The sequence below is a fragment of the Mauremys reevesii genome, linkage group 16 (genome assembly GCF_016161935.1).
Source record: "Mauremys reevesii isolate NIE-2019 linkage group 16, ASM1616193v1, whole genome shotgun sequence".
NCBI lineage: Eukaryota > Metazoa > Chordata > Testudines > Geoemydidae > Mauremys > Mauremys reevesii.
The window spans coordinates 43,848,079-43,869,288 of record NC_052638.1 but is presented as its reverse complement, the minus strand read 5'-3'; the positions used below and the strand labels follow the sequence as shown (position 1 = coordinate 43,869,288).

General features: G+C 52.2%; 1 protein-coding gene across 2 annotated transcripts; it reads right to left on the bottom strand.

The window, feature by feature from the left end:
- Window positions 1-4,547: 4,547 nt before the first annotated feature.
- Window positions 4,548-19,817, bottom strand: ZNF821 (zinc finger protein 821). 2 transcript variants are annotated; one of them, XM_039503807.1, is made up of 10 exons: window positions 19,681-19,730; window positions 18,197-18,286; window positions 15,810-16,342; window positions 13,400-14,070; window positions 12,542-12,655; window positions 9,035-9,160; window positions 8,718-8,866; window positions 7,686-7,790; window positions 6,283-6,449; window positions 4,548-5,486 (listed from the first exon to the last, which is right to left on the bottom strand). In XM_039503807.1, the coding sequence occupies exons 4-10, from the start codon at window positions 13,440-13,442 to the stop codon at window positions 4,832-4,834; spliced, it is 1,359 nt and encodes a 452-aa protein (XP_039359741.1). In that variant the 5' UTR covers window positions 13,443-14,070; window positions 15,810-16,342; window positions 18,197-18,286; window positions 19,681-19,730; the 3' UTR covers window positions 4,548-4,831. The 2 variants fall into 2 exon arrangements, with proteins under 2 accessions (XP_039359741.1, XP_039359742.1); XM_039503808.1 differs by lacking the exons at window positions 12,542-12,655; window positions 13,400-14,070; window positions 15,810-16,342 and having other exon boundaries at window positions 19,681-19,817.
- Between the last annotated feature and the right edge of the window lie 1,393 nt (window positions 19,818-21,210).

The following is a 21,210-nucleotide window of genomic DNA, read 5'->3' as shown; positions in this document are numbered from 1 at the left end:
GACACCCATGATTGGTGCAAACTGTTGAGAAAGCTTTGAGAAGGATTAAATGCTTGTTGCAGCAAACACTCAGGCTCCCGAATAGTTTCAGTTGCTTGCAACTCTCCAAACAGTTCTCATAATTGGTTTCCACGCATCTATCACTCTTGTATCCGAAGAGCCTAATCCAAAATTAAGGGATGCTGTCAAATTAGTTTCTTTACATTTACTCAATAAATTAAAATCCTGTTTCTGGGAAAGCTCCTTTTAAATGCTGTCTCTGGATTTTTTTTTTTACGTTAAAGTTAGATTTCAAGGACACAAGGGACCATTATGATTATTTCATCTGACCAGCTGCATAATGCAGGCCAAAGAATTCCCCCCCCCCCCCCGGTGATTCCTGGGACAGGGACAGTTCTGGTTGAGTGAGAGTATGTGTTTTAGAAACACATCAGTCTTGCTGGAAAGACATCAAATGATGAAGACTCTCCACCATATCCTTTGGTAAACTGTTCCATTGGTTAATCCCACTCGCTGTTAATTTGTGCCTTATCTCTAGTCCGAGTTGGTCTAGCTTCGACTTCCAACCACTGGGTGTTTTATACCACTCTCTACCAGGTTAAAGAGGCCTCTAGTATCAGGAATGTTCTCTGCATGTAGGTATTTACACACCAAGATCAAGTCACCTCTTAACCATCTGACCTATGAAGGAAGGCTGAAAGAATTGGGTTTGTTTAGTTTGGAAGAGAGAAGACTGAGAGGGGACATGAGAGCAGTTTTCAGGTATCTAAAAGGGTGTCATAAGGAGGTGGGAGAAAACTTGTTCATCTTAGCCTCTAAGGATAGAACAAGAAGCAATGGGCTTAAACTGCAGCAAGGGAGGTTTAGGTTGGACATTAGGAAAAGGTTCCTAAATATCAGGGTGGTTAAACATTGGAATAAACTGCCTAGGGAGGTTGTGGAATCCCCATCTCTGGAGATATTTAAGAGTAGGTTAGATAAATGTCTATCAGGGATGGTCTAGACAGTATTTGCTCCTGCCAGGAGGGCAGGGGACTGGACTCGACCTCTCGAGGTCCCTTCCAGTCCTAGAATCTATTAATCTCTTGGATAAGCGAAATTGAACTTCTTAAGACTCGCTGTAAGGCAGTTTTTTCCAGACCTCAGATCGTTCTTGCAGCTCATTTCTGAGCCCTTTTGAATTTGTCTGGATAGTCTACATGAGTCTAATAATGGTCCAACTGCTGCTGTATGCAGTGGGTAATTACACCTCCCTCTACTGGATATTTTCTGCTTGTACATCTATGTGTTGTATTAGCTCTCTTGGCCATTGAATTGCCCTGGAATTTTCTGTTCGATTGATTTTCACCATGACTCTTCAGTCCTCTTCAGCGTCTCTGCTTTCTAGATACAGTCCCACATCCTGTACATGTCACCTACATTCTTGTTCCTAGAAGTTTGACCTTGCCTCGGGCTGTATTAAAATGCATGTTGTTCGAATAAGCCTAGATTCCCGAGGGATCCAGATAGTACTGTAGAACTGGTCTGTCCTTTTTGTTTACCCTCCGCCAATCTTTGTGTCATCCATAAACTTCACCAGCAATGATTGTATTTAGTTCTTCCAGATCACTGAGAGTGTAAGCATGGGCCCAAGCTATTGTCATAGCCCCTGGACTGGGAGACTCACTCCACCACAGACTTCCTGTACGAACTTGTGCCAGTCACTTTGGTTCCCAGTCCCCTTCTGTACGAAGGGGATCCCACTGCCCTACTTCACAGAGGTGTTTATGAAACTAAATACCCTGAAGCCTGGAAGGTGCGCAGATACTACAATGATGGAGGCTGTATAAGTATCACAGATAAAGACAGTGTGTAGCATTGGACCAAGGCTAGATAGATGGGGGATCCTTCTCCTAGAAGCATTTGAAAACAGATTTTTTTTTCTTCAGATTTTTCTTTCGTTGGGTCCTGACCCTGCACTGACTCAACATGTGGAACGTTCTGCTCTGAGGAGTCCCGCTGAAGTCAGTAAGGCTGCTTAGCCTGGAACGTTGGACAGATGCATAAGCAAGTCAGTCCTTGCAGCATCAGGGCCTTGATGTTTGAGTCTTTTTGGCAAGGAAGAGTGAGTGACTATACTGCTGTCAAAGCCCAGACTGAAACGTCTTAAAAACTCATTAGGTCCTGTTGCAGTAATTGAGGGTGTTATGTGTAGCTATAGTGGGTACAAAATGTTCAGCTAGATGTGACTTTCAAGTTGATGCCTCTTTAAGACTCACCAAATTTGTCCATATAGAAGCCTGCTCTTTAATGTTGCTACAATCACCTGCAGTTGCTTGAGGCTTTTGCTGTTCTGGGGAGCAGCGATGGGGTTTGCAGCATGGGCTAAAAGGGTGTGGGCTTTTCACCTTCAGCATTACAAAAAGGTCAATTTATTGGAAAAGTGTTGAGGAAAACCAGTTCTGCCCTCTGAGCTGAGGCTGAAAGTCTTTCTGACTATTGTGTTGTCATCCTTTCTCTCTTCCCCCCACCCACCCCTGGGGACAGTGGAACCTTGAAATCTGTCAGCTGCCTAGTGCTCATGTTGGAGGAAAGCCCCAGCCATAGTTGAGAAGTGGGCTAATGAAGCGAAGATCTGTGAGCCCACTGACTAGCATTTGTTAAGACTTTTCCTGATCCCTTGGCCTCACAGTGCATGTGTGTGTGTGAGAATGAAATGCACCAACTCTTTAAAAAACAATCAATCAATCTTAACCAGGCTAAGGAATCGGGATGAGACAACGGTCATGCTTGTAACTCTTCTAGCTCAACTATGCAACTTCTACATTTTTATTTACAAAAATCTTAGTTTTTGTTGCCAAGATACGATATAACCAGGGCTGCCCAGAGGATTCAAGGGGCCTGGGGCAAAGCAATTGTGGTGGTGGTGGGGAGCTCTGTGAGCTGCACTTTAACTGTAAAAGAGCCACATGTGACACGGAGAGCTGCGGTTTGACCACTCCTGCAATATAACCTAAAGTACATAAGACTAAGAACATCACAATGGCCCTACTGGGTCAGACCAAAGGTCCGTTTAGCCCAGTATCCTGTCTACTGACAGTGGCCACTGCCAGATGCCCCAGAGAGAGTGAACAGGACCCGGAATCATCAAGTGATCCATCCACTATTGCCCATTCCCAGCTTGTGGCACGAGGGTTACCATTTGCTCCTCTGCTCTAATGTGGTACATTTCCCTGTGCAGCCCAAAGTCACTTTAGCTTTTGTAGTTGCTGTATAATAGTGTTTAGCTATATCTCTGCCCACTCTCAGCATCAGTGCTCCTCATTTTCTTCCTCCCAGGGTGTACCTGTGTTTCAGATTATTTCCCCCAAATGTATGAGCTGCATTTTTCTATGATAAATCTCATTTGGTTATTTCCTGCCCATGTTCCTAATCTCCAAAAGGGCACAGAGCACTCCTCTGTCCTTTGTGGTATCTACACATTTAGCACGCTTTGCACGAAAGTTGGTAAAAGGTTCAGAAGGAATCGTTTGTACAATGTGCCTGTCTAATCCGTGTAACACTTTATTTTGCACAAGATGACAAATTTTGCCACATTAATGGTGCTGGGAGGCTACTGGGAAAAGTGAGCTGCTTGTGACATAAAAAAAAATGCTAACAGAAAATAACTCAAAGAGGTGGTGGTATTGCTCCCCTAAAGTCACATGCTCTCATGGAGGAAGCCCAGGGTTAGGAAGCAGGAGGGCCTCAACTCACTTCCTACCCCTGCTGCTGACTGGCCTTAGTCTGCACATACCACACTTCACATACCTTAATCGGGCCCATTTTACAGATGGGGAAAGTGTGGTGCAGAGGTGAGGCGACCTGCCCATGGTCCCAGCATGTCATTGTCGGACCCAGGGTTTGAAGCCAAGTCTCACGTTTAGGTCCTAGCCTGGTCCACTAGAGCAGAGCGTCACCTCGGAGGTGGTACGCCATCAGTGCAACAGGAGCCCCCTCTATTACCCTGAAGTTTCCACCGTGCTCCATGTCTGTCAGCTTCTCCAAGGCCACCCCTAGGCCAGGTACAGCCCCTGAACTCCTCCCCAGTCCACAAGCAAGGCCTCCCTCCACTCTTGCCATGCTGCTTGCAGAGGAGCAGGATTCCCAGGGTTGTTCCCTTTCCCCACCCTGTCGGGGAGGCTGTCTGCTTAAAATGCGTTCCTAGGAGCCAGATTAGACTCTTCTCCTTGCATGTCATGAGTGCTCCTTGACCCAAAGGGCAGTCACAACACTACCGGCGTTAGTGCGGCTACAGCCCCCCTCCCAGAAGGTTGGTGGTATCCCGTCCTTTTTACAGACCCCACGGGTGAACGACTTGCCCTGTGCTGTGGCCAAAGTCCACTATCCCACTACTCATGCTACTAGAGACCCCCCCACACTAGCCAGATGGATTTTGGGGTGGGAATGGAGGCCCAGGCTGCCCTCCCTTTGGGAAAGGCTTTCCACCTGCAGAAAGGAACCACAGCAGCCAGCTACACTACCAGAGTCCGAGCCCTGAGGAAGCAACAGGCATGGAAGGTGACTCATTACACATAAAATTAATTTATTTTCCCTCTGTTCGTCGGCTGTGGCTCGGCCACTGGAGCAGACTGTATCCCGACAGCCCACTCTCACCAGTGCTGCCTGAGCGGACGCCTCCCAGCTCCATTCCCATGTGCAGGAGCAGCCCAGATCTGCCTGTTGTGGGAGAAGTGGGGGCGGGAAGGGTCCGTCAGGTGCCGTATGTGAGCCTCCCGCTGGGGAGCGGCAGCGGCCAGGCTGCTGGCGTCCAGTGGGCCACGTGGAGCCGCGGCGGTGGTTGGGCTGCAGCTCAATGCAGCGTGCTGTTGCTCTGCTCCTCGAAGGCCATCTTGCCCAGCAGTTGGCTTTCCAGCTCCACGTTGCTCACTGGCAGCTGGAAGAAGTTCATCTCGGCTGCCAAAGCAGCCATGGCAGAGGGGTCCTGGCCAAACTGGGCCCGAAGCATCATGTCCATTTTCTCCAGGCGCCGCTTCAGCCTCTTGGCCTCGCGCTCCCGGATGAGCCGAGCCTGCCGCTTCTCCGGGGTCTCATTAGCACGTTTCAGTCTCATGGCCTCCCGGTCCCTCTGTAGCCGCCTCGCCCGCTGTTCGTCTGTCTCTTGCATGCGCTGCAGGCGTTTAGCCTCTCGGTCCCGCATGCGCCTCACCTCCCGCTCCTCTGGCGTCTCGTTGTCCCGCCGGCTCTTCTTGGCCGTGCGCTCCCGCTCCAGGCGCTGAAGCCGCACTTCTAGTGGCTCGTTCTGCCGGCGAAGCGCCCACTTGCGCACGCCAGGAGCCTGTGCCTCCAGCAGCTTGCGATAGGCAGCACAGTTGTTGCACACTAGGAGGATGCCCGCAGGATACACAGGGGCGTTAAAGGCAACGTCCTTGTCCTCAGCACCAGACGGGCCCTCGCTGTGCAGGGTGGGCAAGGAATCTGCACTAAGCACTTCTGGCAGTTTCTCACTGGAAAGCAGAAAGAACAGAATCAAGGATCTCCTGCTGACACAGCGTGCCCTGCAAGGAGCCCCCCGCACAGGGGAGAGGCAATGGGCCAGCCACTAACAGCCCACGATGGTGGTGCGCATCAAGGGCTTTGGGGATGTTAACAAACCTGGACACATTTGCCAGGAGCACCCACATAAAGGGTGTGGGGGCAAGGTCAGCAATGAGTTAAGGCTGGGGGGACTGGATTCAGAAATTACCCAGGGAGCCGCTCAGATGCTCCAGCCCTGGCACCTTTGGATTTCATGCTTCAGTTGTAATTCTGCTACTGAACAGCTCATCCACCAGAGCCTCAGAGCCACCTGCCCTGCCCGGAGACTCGGTGCCCCGACGATTCCTCCAGGAAGGACAAAGGGCAGGGGAACAGCATGGGACTGAGCTTGGCTCTAGTGCTCCACCAGACACTGGAATTTCTAGAGTAAAGGAACAACACTGCTTTCCTGTAGCTGGACATCCCAGTGGGCTCTGCATGGCTTGGCTAGGACTTAGGGAGCCAGTTCTAGACAGCATGGTCAGGGAGTTCTAGCCCTGAGCACAGACTCTGGATCTGCCTGTGGCGAGGTTCAGCTGGAAGCAGGCTCCCTTGGGGAATAGTTCCAGCTCTCCCACAAGTGCAGGGTAGCAGTAGTTAACAGTTTACTCCAGTCTCCAAAGGCTGAGGTGATCAATCCGGTGGCTTCACCTGAAGCAGCCCTGTGATACTCGGGGCCTGACGTGTCTGCATGCAGCCCCAACTGAAGCGAGAGGAAAGTCTCACCTGTTGAATGTGGCATGGCTGGTGAAGTGTGCCCCACACACTGCACAGTTTGACAGTTGGTCCTCTGAGTGGATCAGGAGGTGTCGCCCCAGGGACCCTGGGGAGCTGAGGGCTCTGCCACACACCGGACACATGTAGCTCTTGGCGCTGACCACAGCTGCAGTGTGCTGCAAAACAAGCCCTAGGTTTTCAGTGACCAACCTGCCCAGAAAGCCTGCTCTGCCTGTTCAATGCTCGGTGACACGGAGAAATCTTTCAGCTCCTCCCCAGGGCTTGGTACTTGGCTTGCCTCTGTTGCTACCACCAGAACCTTTGTCTGTAGGTTCCCAGGCAAAGCCCAAGCCCTTGAGAATGAACTGCAGTGGTAGGCATGTTGGTTATGGGAGGTGAAGCTTGATTAGAGCTGCATGTCGGTGCACAGGGAGGCAGTTAGGGCTCAGGCTCTTAGAACGGAAGGGCCTGGACCAAGTATTCACTGCTGCAGCTGAGGGAGCGCTTCCTCTGTGTAAAGCGTGATCACGCTCACTTGGGGAAAGTGCCTGCAAACATGTGCATGCAAAACCAGCCTCACTGTAAACGGCAACTGGGAACGGAGACGGGGTTAGAATGAACGGCCTCCCGAAGGGGTGACTTTTTTCTGTCATACCCACAGGGCTACCCTTGATGGCTGCTGGTTTGGGGCAGGAAAGGGTTTCATTACTAGTTGTACAAACACTAACCTGGTGGGGGGCAGGCGTGGAGAGAAGGGCTCTGGGAGGACCCAGCAAGGGCTGGCATGGTGCAGAGCTGCAGCTCTCTCTGTGAAAGAGCAGCTGTTTCGATGGGTGGGACCCACGACAGGACTGGCTAGGCCAGCAGGATGGGTCTTGCCCCAATGCACACTGCAAAGCTGTTTCTGTGCCTCGTTTGAAAACAGCTGGAGATTCCCACCCAGGGCCAAAATCAGCAGAGGTCAGCCCCTGGCGTCGTGAGATGGGGTGTGGCAGAGAGGCCACGTTCCAGAGCGCTTGGCTGCTTCTTCACCCACCATTCTGGTTTGCAGCCTCTACAGTCACCTTCAATTACTTTCCAGCTGGAAATGTGTCTTTGCTACTGACAAAATCAGAATCAGGATAACCCTGCAGCCCCTCCTCCAGTGTCGAGTCTGAACGTGGGGCCAGCAAAGGGCTCCTCCAGGGCCATACCACACTTCACATACCTTAATCGGGCCCATTTTACAGATGGGGAAATTGTGGTGCAGAGGTGAGGCGACCTGCCCATGGTCCCAGCATGTCATTGTCAGAACCAGGGTTTGAAGCCTGGGGGTCCTTCTATCTCTTCAGTTCCTTTCACCCCGAGAGAGGGCTGAGCCCTGGTTATCTAAGTTCATAAGGAAGATGTCTCCTGGGAAAGACATCTCCTACCTGGTACACGTGAGCAATGAGCTGCTCTCTGCTCCCACATTCCAGCTGGCAGAGTGGGCACTGCGACAGTCCCAGCATGGACGCTGTATTCAAATCCTCAGTCACCTAAGAACAAGGAGAAGCCAGTTCAGTAAGAGTCAGGAAAAGAGATTTCCTTCTCGCAGCCCACCCCACTCTCATGTGCACTGCAGCAGAACACTCCATAAACCCTTCTGCCTCACATCACCTCACTGCCTGCACAGCTCGGACAATGTGCCCAACCTCGCTGCGTTCTGACCTGGGTCCTTGGCAGTGCGGGACTATTCCCAGCTCCTCAGTGCAAACAGGAGGAAAAAGCCGACCCCATGCAGAGCTTCTATAGCCCACAAGGCAGAAGAGTCAGAAACGCCATGGAGTCCACAGGTTTCTTGTGGGCACTGGATAGGGTAGGCTCTTTCCTCCTGTTTGCATGGCGGAGGCATTGGAACAGTTCCCCCACTGCCAAGGACCCCGGTCAGCGAGGAGTGAGGTAGGGCATGTTCCTCTGACCTGAGCCGGGCAGACAGGTGGTACAAGGCAGAAAAATTGGACACGGAAGACACTTGAGACTAGCTGACAAGGTGAGCGAGGTAATATCCTCACCCACCCTGTCTCTTTAATATTCTGGAACCCACACGGCTATAACTACACTGCATGGGCCTGGGTGGTAATCAACAGCAAGGGTGGATGGAAGTGGATCAGAGAGACAGCAGAGTGGGGACAGGAGTAGCTGAGGACTCCGGCCAGTGCCATGTTCTGGGAGTGGCTCACTTGAGCAGATGTAGCTCAGATTCCCTCTGCCACCCCTTCTGTCCCATACCCCAGAGCGGCTGCTCCTGGCAGTCCGAGCGCTCCCCAGAACCAGTATCCTACATGCCATGGCCCGTGTTTGGAGAAGGCAAGATACATAGCACCACTCCCCATAAAGAAAACTGAGCCAGACATGAGTAGGTGCCCAAGCACCTCCATTCTGGGGAGGTACCAGAATGTACTGCAAGGGAGTGAATTGCTTGCCTCATTTTCTCCAATCTGTTGGTTTCCAGCTACAGGCTGCTCTGCATTTTCTAATTCCGTTTTCACTTTCACCATCGTGCCATCCTCCTCAGAAGTGTGAGAAGAGACTTCATCCTGCGTGGTCTCCTCTTCCTCACCCTCACTGTCACCTGGAACACACAAACCAATCACTCGAGGCCCTATGCAGCAGCTTAAGGCCAACCCCTAAAAGAGTCAATAGCTACAGGACTCCTCAAAGTGTACACACACATCCTGCACCCTCCAGCCATCCACACAGTCAGTCTCCTCCATCCATTACCCGAAGGTGCTGAACTCACTGCTGCTGGAGTCCTGATCCTGCAGTTGGTGAATTGTTGGCCGCTGCTCTCCAAAGGCTCCAGGAAAGTCATTTTTCATCATGGCCTGGCGGGCTTGCTCCTCCAGCCCTGCGAAGACTTGCTCCCCTGGCAGCCACAAAGACAGAACAGTCAGACGGCTGCGTTTCCATAGCACTCTTCAGCATGTTCTTCCAGGAGCTCATTCAGGCACCAAGCTGCTCAGACACACGAGTCTCCGCTCTTATCAGCCTCAGGCAAGAATCTGTTGAAAGCTCTGCACTGTCCTGCCCCATGGCACCAACACCCTTGTGCCTGCTTAGCACAGGGCTAGTTCTTAGAAGCTGGTAGTGACAAACTCCTGACCCCAGCCACCCCTCCCCACCAAAAACACACTGCGCCCTGCCCATCCTCTCCCTACATCCCCTGCCTGGCACACAGAGCCAGAAGAAACCCTCTTCTAGCCCAAGATATGCTCAAGCCACAGCCAGATGGGACCGACAGAGTATGCTTTCACCATGTGGCCACACTGCCTGCAGGGGGGACTAATGTAAAGAATTGGTTTTTAATCTTGTTTTGTATTTGTAATTAATTTTTTAAAAAGGTTCTCAGTGTTGGTAACCATTAAAACATGTTGATTTGCAGCTAAATGTAGCTGTTCCACTAGATTCGGCAGGTTTGTGCTAAGCAGCAGGATGTGCTGTATTTACACACATTTAAGCAATTACACAGCTTAGTCAGATTCTCAATGGTTACATGTTTTATATTTTGTTAGCAAATGGCAAGTGCTACATTTCTTGGATGATCTGTTTTCCTGGTGAGCTGTGTCAAGCTGCATTTGGATGGAAATTGGAATTCAATTCAAAATGCACAGACTCAGCATTGTGACATTGTTCTAAAAGACACCGTATGTCCAGGGGGATTATTTTGGGGAAGTGCTGTGGCCTGTGTTATGCTGGCGGTAAGACTACTTGAGCACCGGGGTCCCCTCTGGCCTTGGAAGCTAAGACCATTATTTCTCATTAGCTAAACAGAACTACCTGAAATGTGCTAGATACACTGGGAAAAATGAATTTCTCAAACCCTGTTTGGCATCTCCACTGGGTCTATGAAAGGCCGTATTAGCGGCAGTCAGTGCAGTGACCTGACCGGGGCCCAGGGCCACAAAAGCACTTACATGCCTAAGCCTCAGGGGGAGCTGCCCAAGTGCCAGCTTTGGCCCCACTGTGATCCACAAAACTCCCATCAACTCTGTAGGTGCCTAAACTCACTTGGCACCAAAGTTTCTGCCTTGGGGCATGTGCACTGCTGTCTCCCACTAGGCATCTGGGTGCCTGTCTCACACCACGCCCCAGGGCGTTCCATGAGCCAGGGGAAGAGAAAGGATTTGCAAAGGGCTCTGCCACCTCTCCAGAGAGCGCTCTCACCGCTGAGCTATGGGTTATTCTGATATGGAGCTGACTTGGTACTCCAGCAAGAGCATGGGAACGAGAGAGCTAACAGATCCTGGGCCACTCCCCCTGCTCCGATCACTCTTTCAGTATTTCTCCTCCACCAGTCTCCATTTTGTGTGACACCGTGAGGTGCCTACCTCATTCCCGCAAGAAACCCCTTCAGCACCTACGCTGCCTGGCTGCAGGGTTCTGTTCATGGCTCGCTAGCTGCAGCCTGGGCTTAGGCACCTTTCTCCAAAGAGGGATTGGGGGGCTTAGCACATACCCGTGTGCATCTCCCTTTGGCTCCCTTAGGCAGCCCCTTGCCTGGTGCGCTGGCTTCTGGGGCTCCCGTTCTTAGGCCTCTCACCCCATGGATTGTATAGAGGCCCCGGCCCCTAACTCAGCTCTACGGATCGCAGCGTTGGTCCTGTGCAGCGTGACAATGAGTGTTGCAAACTCTCTGTCCCACTGTGAATCCCACCCATGGGGCCTCCCTGCCACAACACTAACGGTAGCTAGGCGCCTAAACACCTTGAGGATCTGGGCATCTAGCCTTCAAGATTTCAGAACCAGTAGCTCTCACTCACTCACACCTCATTTTTATTCATTGACTGGATGAGGAAAACAAACTTTCTTGCCAGTTCAACTCCTAGCTGGTGCTCACCTTTGAAGTCACTGAACTGAACTAGCTGAATAAACTAAAATGAAGAAAATACTCTCTCTGCACCTGTAGATGAGGCGGCTGCTGTCAAAAGCTAGTTTAGCATTAGACGCTGGTTCCCCATGCTTAGCCAGTGACTCCTACCAGTTCAGTAATAACTTTCCTTAACATTTCGGCAGCAAACAGATACTGCTTGAATGCTTTTTATTTAATCTAAACTATCTGAGTAGGTTATTGTAAGTTTAGTCCTCAATATACGTTATCATAATTCAAATAGGTTTATTTTTTAAAAGAAAAGCTCTATTTAAATGCAAAATCTAACAAAACTAATCTTTTTTTAAATGAAGGATTGATTTTTATCCACCCTGATTATCTGACAAAAAGCATGCAAAAACGGAGTTAAGGTTGAGATTGAATATCAGTAATTTAGGGTAAAAGATGTCACAATAATGTTGTAATTAGCCCCAAATCAGGCACGATAAACTCAAGACGTTCAGAGTTAGGGTTACATATAAAAGAAGTCTGGTAATGCACAGGTAGGGTCCCGACGCAACTTTAACTTTGCCCTGCAGTGACCCTATGCAATAATCAGACCATTCTCATAAGTGCCTTCTAATGCTTGAGATCACACATTAGATTAAATCAGTGGCTCTCAACCTTTCCAGACGACGCTACCCCTTTCAGGAGTCTAATTTGTCTTGCGTACCCCCAAGTTTCACCCACTTAAAAACTACTTGATTACAAAATCAGACATAAAAAATACAAAAGTGTCACACTACAGAAAGTGTTTAAATTGTTATTTTTCTCGTTTGTTTTTTTCTTGTTTTTGCTGACTGCATAAAGCTGAAATCGCGCATGTTAAATGTGACTAAGATGCAACAGACCTGTAAATTCTGTAATTTTGGAGAAGATGCACTGTACATAACAAAGAAATTAAATCCTCGATTTAAGTGCAAAACTTGCTTTAAATCTGAAGCTATGGCTGGTGCCTCCATAGTTAAAAAACGTCATTGGGACAGCCACCAGCACAGGTCTCAATGACACAGCATGTCCATATCAGGCAGCTGTTTCACTTACAGTTTTGTCTCATGTCCACGCTTGCCCTGCCTTCTCACTACCTATCCCACAGTCCCTGGCATGCTTGATGAAGCCGTGAGTTGTGAGAGTTCAAAAAGCCTTCAGCAATTCCAGGGGAATTATGGGAAAGGAGGTCAAATTCCCAAAAGCCTCTGGTTGCCAGCACAATTTCCTAATTCTTTTGTCAGAAATGGAGCCGAGGCTGCATGCTCAGCAAGGACGGTTTCTCCTGGAGCTTTTGGAAAGCAGTTACTAGCTGTGTGAGGCAAGGTAGCAAAGGATATTGTGGTGGGGCCTGTGTCTGAAAGCAGCAGTTCCCAGTCACACACCCCTCACCCAGTGGATGATTCCAAATCGTGCTGGAGAATGATTTCCATTGGGTGGAGTGCTGCTTCTGTCCTTTGGGTCCCCATCGCAACCTCAGACTGGCAGGACCAAGGTACAAGAGACCTGAGGCAAGCAGCAAAGAACGCAGAATTTCAGCACTTGTGGGGAGCTGGTTCCAACAGATTATGAGCATAAGCTCCTCATTCTCCTGTGGTAAATTGCTCTCCTGGATTATTACTAGTGAGCAGGGAACCATGCTAGACTCGTATGTCTGTGGGGCGCAGCAAGGCTATGACAGCAAGGTGGAGAATGTACCAGAGATCACTAGAGGAGTCAAATAATTAGGGTTCCTATTCCTATAATCTGGCACTATTGGTGGGACATGTCCCTCCCAGCCTAGTCCACGGGATGTGGGCCTTGCCGTGGGTTCCTGAACACACATGAAGTGTGACTGGGCCAAGTGAGTGACATCAGGATTCTCCTAAGCACAGGGCTTTGCAGGAGTGTGCAGAGGGGGGCTCTTCCTATGAATAATATCAACCTCAGTCTCCATGAGTGATGTTGTGCCAACAGCTGCCTGCTGCCTTTCTGCAGATCACATGCGAAACCAAGGTGGTTACTTCCAGGAGCAGTGGAGGAAGGAAGCAGCACCACTCCCAGCTGGACAGACAGGCTGCTACACTGAGGCGCTCAGCATCCGCCCACACCACACAGTCCAGGAGCACATGCATCCTAAGTGCCTGTGGGGAACTGGGGGAAGGGAATTCAATGTTATGCTCATTAAGCTCGTACCCTATTGCACTGACCTAGCCTCTCAGAGGACTGATGGAGAAATGCACTGCTGGGTTACAGATAGGCCAGACGCACCAGTCCAAGGTGGTGGGATTTTCCTCTCGTTGTTTGTATGCATTCATATAGCTCCTGCGTTGGAGGTGTTGCACGCCCTTTGACAAAGGAGCACGAGGAGTGGCTTGTGGGGATAAAGGACAGTATGCTTGGTACTGAACTCACAAATGCTTTTCCACAACTTTATTAAATACAAACAAGGCTGCAGGTTGCTGCAATACCAAAACAAGTCACCAGAGTTAGAGAGAGCGCATGCGGAGGTCCTGATAGTCTCTCTCTTTTGGGCTCCAGTTCTCCTTTCCACAGTCTTGTAAAAGAGGGGGATGCCTGAGAATGGCTGTGGTGGTACAGGGCCCCAGTGGTGCTGGGCAGGAGGGGAAGGCATGCTAAGACCAGATGGTGTTAACCTGGCAGGCAGTTTTTCCTGAGCCCTGTCCCTCTGGGACCCTGCCTCCTCCATTCACATCTCTCGCGCTCTGCAAAAGCCTTACACAAGTCCCCTGTCCGGCTCAGCCTACACGAGTCCTGAGAGGAGCCTCTTTAAATACTTGTACAAGTTCAAGGAGGGACCAAAGTCCCTGTTCACACAGGTCTTCTCCACACTTCCTTTTCCAGGACCTGAAACTTGCTCACTGGGGAGCTAATGCACCTGCCCATCCCTGTTCGGGCATGTCCATATGGCTGTAAGGGCACTGGAATGGAAAAAGAGAAAGGGAAGTTAATAACCACAGCAATAGCCCATCTAGCTCTCCTAGTATCAAGGGATTTGGTACAAGTGACAATTTATGTTCAGTTTGGAACTGAAAGTGAGGCGCTTTCTTCCTCCACCCAGAGATGTTAAAAGATATAAGTGGTGTGTGAATTCTGCTATAAGAATATGGGTGGGTGGGGACGAAGGATTAATATGCTAATGAGATGAAGGGAATGAGGCCGGGGTGGTCACTGGAATTCAGCTAGAAAAGATTACTTATTGCAGAACGTCAAAAACACCATTTGGCAAAAGGTCCTGGGCACAAAAAGAAAAGCAACATGTGAGGAGGAGGAAAAGCCTGAGCTCTGTTGCAGAACTGCTGGCGTGGATGAGAAGGGTGACTTGTCTGAATGGAGGGAGGGTGAGCTTCAGGGCAGCTGTGTCTGCCACAACACTTGACTGCAGGGTTGGATGACGGCTGGGAAAGGTTTTCAGATATAAATCCTGACGATTGGGAGAAAATAAAGGCTAAACTGAACTACCCCAGTATTGCCACTGGATTAAAAGAATCGCACTGCATCTCTCAAATCCGCAGGGAACAGGCTGAATACTTGCAGTACCCTAATATCATGGCCTGTATTATTTTTGCATCACTTTGCAAGGTAGGATTGTTTTTCATGCATTAAATGGCAGAAGAAACATGTATTAATCAGTTGCCACAGTCCTGCAGGAGGGGCAGCAATACGATTAAATGTAAATGCAATGACCATAGTACTTGATATTTGCCTACAGTAACTCCTCACTTAATGTTGTAGTTATGTTCCTGAAAAATGCAGCCAGCGGCCGGAGAGAAGCAACGCTGCGCGGCTGTCCCGGCCCCTCCTGAGTCCTCTGGCCCGTGCTCGCAAGGCCGCAGTCCGAAAGGGGCTTTAGAGCTGCAGGCCAGGGCCCCAGGGCCCCCTTAGCCCAGGGCCCTGCAGCCCCTAAAGACCCTGTGTTCCGGGTGGCCCTGCCTGCCGAGAGGGGGAGGGGGGCAGCTTCCTCACTTGCTCCCTCCCTCCCAGAAAGTCCTAAGCGCCACCAAACAGCTGTTTGCCCGGGGGGGGGGGAAGGGAAGTGCTGGGAGGGAGTGAGGAAGGGAGGGGGAGGAGGCGGAGAAGAGGAACTTGTGCAATGCTCCCTTGTAACGTCAGCCAAATGACGTTATAAGGGAGCATTGCACAACTTTAAACGAGTATGTTCCCTCATGGAGCAGCGACATAACTTCGAAACAACATTAAGTGGGAGGACGTTACGTGAGGAGTTACTGTACTTGAAACAACAACATTCTCACTTTTATTGTGGTTTCTGTGCTCTTCTGAAGTTCTCCCCCTGCTATTCTACCCACTTGAGTGCAGCCACGCAACTGAGTAGTTCTGTGCTAACTGGGAAGAGCAGACCATGTAGCTAACCCTGGTCTTTCAATGAGGGGGCGCCACACTTGGGGAATAATGGTGGACTGAACTGGGCAGGAAAGAGAGGGACTTGCAACTGCCAAACGTCCCAGTGTGGCTGAGTGAGGAGAGAATAGGGCCTAGTGGAGTGGGGAAGAGGTGAACACTTCTTCCCTCTTGTGAGCCTGTATCTGGCCATTTACAATCATAAATGGCGGCGTTCAGACCATTACAGAAAACTCTTCTCCAGCCCCCAACCTGCAAAATCAGACCCGAGTGGAAGATAGTACAATAAAAAGCTGCATACCTGCGGCCCAATTCCTCCTCCTCCCAAGCTATCTCCGTCCCCAGGAAGAGATCCCAGTAATACGCCTGTTGTCTCCCATTCTGACTCCTCATACCGACAGTTCACCCAGTTCTTGGAGCTGATGCTCCTTGTCTGTCACAAGTGCTCTGCATGGCACTCCTGGGCTCTCCGCAGGCTGGGTGAGTCCCGACAGTTCAGTGCTGCTCATTATAAAAGGGGTCAGTTTTCCATCCTGAGCCGGAGAGACTGTTACTGTCCTGGGTCATGCTGCATAGGCCTTTCAGTCCCTTTTTCTTCTTGTGGCACCACTTGCTTCTCCTGGTGATGCCCACGTCAAACAGCTGCTCAGATACCTGGTCATACATTAACGTGTTGTGTGTGAAGAAGTTCAATTGGTACCAGAGCGCCTCTCCCTAGATGGATACCAGAGCCTGTATGTTAGCTTCATACCAGCTGGCCGCATGTTCATATGATGGTCTCCTCTGAGACATGGTGACAGAATCAGATATTGCAGAAATAGATGATCTTGTTCACTGTGAAAATAGTGCACAACTGAACTCCAGTGTGTGCGGTGCTATAAGTACAAATTACTAGCTTCTGAATAACTTCACCCCTGTGCAGTGGGGTGCAGCAAAACAGACCAGACAGGCCAACTAGGCACTGTGGGACAGGAGGGGGAAGGGTATTTGTACTGTGAGAGCTGTTATGTCACTGCTCTCATCCACTGATCTCCCTTGACATGTGCTCAAGGCAAATCTAACCCAAATGATAGCTGTAATGCCTGTGCACTGTGTGTGTGGACGCGAGGTGTGTTACAGGCATGCTAGGAGAGACTACACAGTGGTTAGTGCCCCAAACGTCTCTTGTGAAAACAAGGCCCAAGAGTTAATGCACCAGGCAGCAAGTCACAGCTATACTGTGCCCAGTCCCAACCCAAACACAGAGGAATAGGAATCAGACAGTACAAATTGCAGGGCAGCTGCCAAAAGTCACCGCTAGCACCTCCGGCAATGCCACCATGGAAGCCTCCTCCCGCTCCCATGCCTCTCTTGGTGTTTTCCAAATCCCAGTCTCAGGGTCCCTGTTACAATCTCCCCAAACACACCCACTGGCTGTGCAGAGTGCAGCACGTGTAGATTTCTACCGCCTCATCCATACATAAGGACAGCAGAGAGAAACACACAAATGCACGCAAGGTGGTAGCATCAGCCAAGAGGGGTGTTTGGTAGGACTGTTCTAGCTGCAGCATTCTGCTCTCAGGCTTGCACTCCTACCAGTCACTCCATTCTTAGCAAGGACTCCAGCCTCTCATCCCCCACTTCACAGTTCTCATCGAGGCCCCCGTGGTGCGTGTAAACCCAACTATCCTTCTGGGTGGGTGACAGCGCATCTCCACTCCCCGCACTCTGATTCAGTCATGCAGAAACAAGCTGGAGCTGTGCAGTGCCCCCTTTGTCACTGAAACTTTGTATGCCTGTCTCCTAGCTCCAGTGACGGCGCACTACGTGTCTGCCTACAGTCAGTGCTGACGCACACAGTGACTGCAACAGTAACCAAATGCTGGGTGCTGACATTGCTCGAGAAACACAGGGTGACCTCTCAGCTAACAGAGAGTGTAATCTAGGCAGTATCTATCTGGCCATGAGCCAGTTAAACTACCCATCTCATCATCATCATCACTGCAGGGAGGGAAACCGAGGCACAGGGTGACTAAAGCCTTGCCTTCACATACCGCAGTGGTGCCATTGTAGCACTTTAGTGAAGATTCTCCTATGCTTACAGGAGAGCTCCTCCCCTTGGTGTCGTTAATCCACCTCCCAGAGAGATGGTAGCTATGTCGGGGGGAGAAGCTCTCCCACAACCTAGGGGTGTGTGGATTTTTCACACCTCTGAGCGACCTAGTTATACTGATATAGGTCAGTAGTGCAGACCTGGCCCGGGTGACTTGTCCAAGGTCACCCAGTGAGTCTGTGGCAGAGCAAGGATCAGACACAGAAGATCCTGGCACCCAGCCATGTTCTCAGAGCACACAGCCCAAAATTTCCTTTGCTGCCCAAAACGCCAGCCAAGCCCAAAAGCCAAACACCGCATTTCCTAGGGCACTTTCATCTGTGAAATGAGATGACTAAGTGCGGCTGGCATCCCCTGCACAAACACATCTACTCAGGTGTGCTGCGTGTCCATCCCTAGCCTTGCCACACATGCCAGAGCACGGCCAGTGCCCTAACTCCCCACTCTCACACAGCACAACTGCACCAGTCTGACCATTCCAACTCTACATCCCCCAATCTGTCCCCCCCTGCCCCCAATCTGCACATGCCGCCCCTCAACTCCCGGGAAATGCGACCAGGCAAGACTGCCGCCATAGCATGGGGCACAATACTCACAATGAACTTTATTAGGAGTAGTCTGTTTCCGACGGGACATGTTTCCCTGGCCCAGGAGCAGGGGGGTCCTTCCCTCGGCAGAGGGCTCACCTAAGGAGAAGAAGAACCATCACACAAACCCACTGAATCCCTCAAAGTCCCCGGCCAAACTCACTCAGGTGGCTGGGCTCTGCCCCAGTCTTCCAAGCTAACCCCAGAGTACGGGTAACCCCGCTGTGCATGCAGGGCTCATCCTGCAAATGCTGAAAGCCGGGCACTGGCTAAGTGATCAACTGCAGGCACACTCCCCCTGGGACACGGACCAGGGACACAGACCAAACCGAACAGCACCGTGGGCCCCCCCCCGGGACACAGACCGAACCGGACCAGCACCGTGCGCCCCCCCTCCCCGGGACACAGACCGAACCGGCCCAGCACACCTGACCCTGCTCACTGGGACAAGCAGCAATCCCTCCCCGCCCCAGCAACATACAGGGAACCAGCCCATCACCCCCCAGGGACACAGACAGAACCTCCCAGCGCCGTGCACACCCCCACCCCAGCAACACTGACAGAACTGGCCCAGCATACTGCGCCCACCCCCAGCAGCATGGACAGAACTGGCCCAGCATACTGCGCCCACCCTCAGCAACACAAACGGAACCAGCCCAGTGCCATGCGCCCCCCCACCAGCATCACAGAGCCAGCCCAGTGCTCCCCAGTGACACAGACAGAGCCGGCCAAGCGCCACCTGCCATGGGCCCCAAGGAACAGAGAGGTATGGGGCGCCCGCCATGCACCCCCAGCGACACAGACAGGAACAGGCCCACCATCATCCCCCCAGCGACACAGGCCGAACCTGGCCAGCATCCTGCACAGAACCGGCCCAGCACCGCGCGCCCCCCGCCCCGGGACACAGACCGAACCGCCCAGCACCGCGCGCCCCCCGGGACACAGACCGAACCGGCCCAGCACCGCGCCCCCCCCGGGACACAGACCGAACCGGCCCAGCACCGCGCGCCCCCCGCCCCCCCGGGACACAGACCGAACCGGCCCAGCACCGCGCGCCCCCTGCCCCCCGGGACACAGACCGAACCGGCCCAGCACCGCGCGCCCCCGCCCCGGGACACACACCGAACCCGCCCCCCACCGCGCGCCCCCGGCACACAGACCGAACCGGCCCAGCACCGCCCGCCCCCCCCCCCCCCCGGGACACAGACCGAACCGGCCCAGCACCGCGCGCCCCTGGGACACTGACCGAACCGGCCCAGCACCGCGCCCCCGCCCTGGGACACAGACCGAACCGGCCCAGCACCGCGCGACCCCTGACACAGACCGAACCAGCCCCGCACCGCGCGACCCCCGCCCCCCCGGGGACACAGACCGAACCGGCCCAGCACCGCGCGCCCCCCGGGACACAGACCGAACCGGACCAGCACCGCGCGCCCGGGACAGCCCAGCCCCCCCAACAGACGGGCCGGGGCCGGGCCGGGCCCAGCTCTTACCGGCTCCACTGCTGGGACGGGCGGGGCTGCGGACAGACAAAGGGGCCGGCTGGACAGACAGACGGAGGGAAGATGGCGGCGCGAGAGCGCGCCGCTAGTGCACGGCGGGGCGGCCGGGGGCGCGCGGGGCCAAGCAGCAGCACCCCCCCTCCTCGGGCCGGTCCTCGCCCAGACATGTACCCCCACCTGGGCACCCCCAGGGACCCTCCCCCCTTCATACCCACCTGGGCACCCCCCGCTCGTGCACCTCCCATCCCCTGATGTACCCCACGAACCCCACCAGTACACTCACCTGTGACTCCCCGTCTGTGTACCCCCACCCTGCATAGCCCCCATGTATCCCCTTATGTCCCCCACCTTCTCACCCCAACCATGTACCCCCCCACCTGTGGACTCCCAGCCCATGTACCCCCACCCACATACTCTCCCTCCACCCCGTCATAGCCCCCCTATATATCCCTTATGTCCTCAACCTCTCATTCCACCATATGTAGCCTCCACCCCTTCATAATGCCACCACCCATGTACCTCCCACTGCCTCATCCCCACCCACATATCCCTCACCACTGACACCCTCAACTCATCCTCATGCATTGCCACCGCCTCATCCATCCCCATGTTCCCCATCCATCCACCAATCCAAATCCCTGCACCCCACCATCCAGGCCTCTCTCATCCCTTCCTGACAACCCCTCACATCATGTCTCCATTCCCCCATCACCTCCAAACTGTATACCCTTCTTCTCACCCTTTTCTGCCAAACCTCCCTCACTCATCCCCCATGCATCCACCATCCCCTCACCCTTATCCCCCACCCTACCCCATCCATTCGCCCATCACCCCTTATGCTTTCTTTAATAGACATCATCCCCTAACACCAAAACCTCCCATTTATCCACCATACTCCAAACCACCCCTTGCTCCTATTAAGTCACATACTCACTAAACTTGACTACTCCATCATCACCCTATCACCTCAGCATTACTTCCATCCCCTCAATCTCTCCAAACTCCCTATCGGCCTGTTCTTCAGATCCTTACAGACCTCTCTCTTCTTCCTCCCAATCTTCATGCTTCCAAACTCCCCATCTTTACCCCACCACTATTTCCCCAGCCTATCACAATACCTCTCAAACCCATTATCAACCATCTTGGTACACAGAAGTTTGAAGGGGAGTCTCCAAGGCATAGAGGTGGGAGGACCATGAATCAGCCAAAGATAAAATATATGTGACCATTGTCACTGGGGGCCTCACACTGAGATTGCTCAATCAGGGCAAACTGCAGAGAATGAGGCAGATGATCCCCAAAACTGGTGGTTATTCTAATAATTAGATTTACCAACCCAGTGACAAACAAATTCTACAATACCTTCCTGGTTACCCAGAAGCCAAAACCACAGCTCTCTTAAATGAACCCAACCTTGGGCTCCCACCCAGGCAGACAAGTCAAATATGATGAGGATTACTGAAAATCTCAAGAGATCAGACATATATCCACCAGGTCAATGAATATTTCAGATCTTAACCG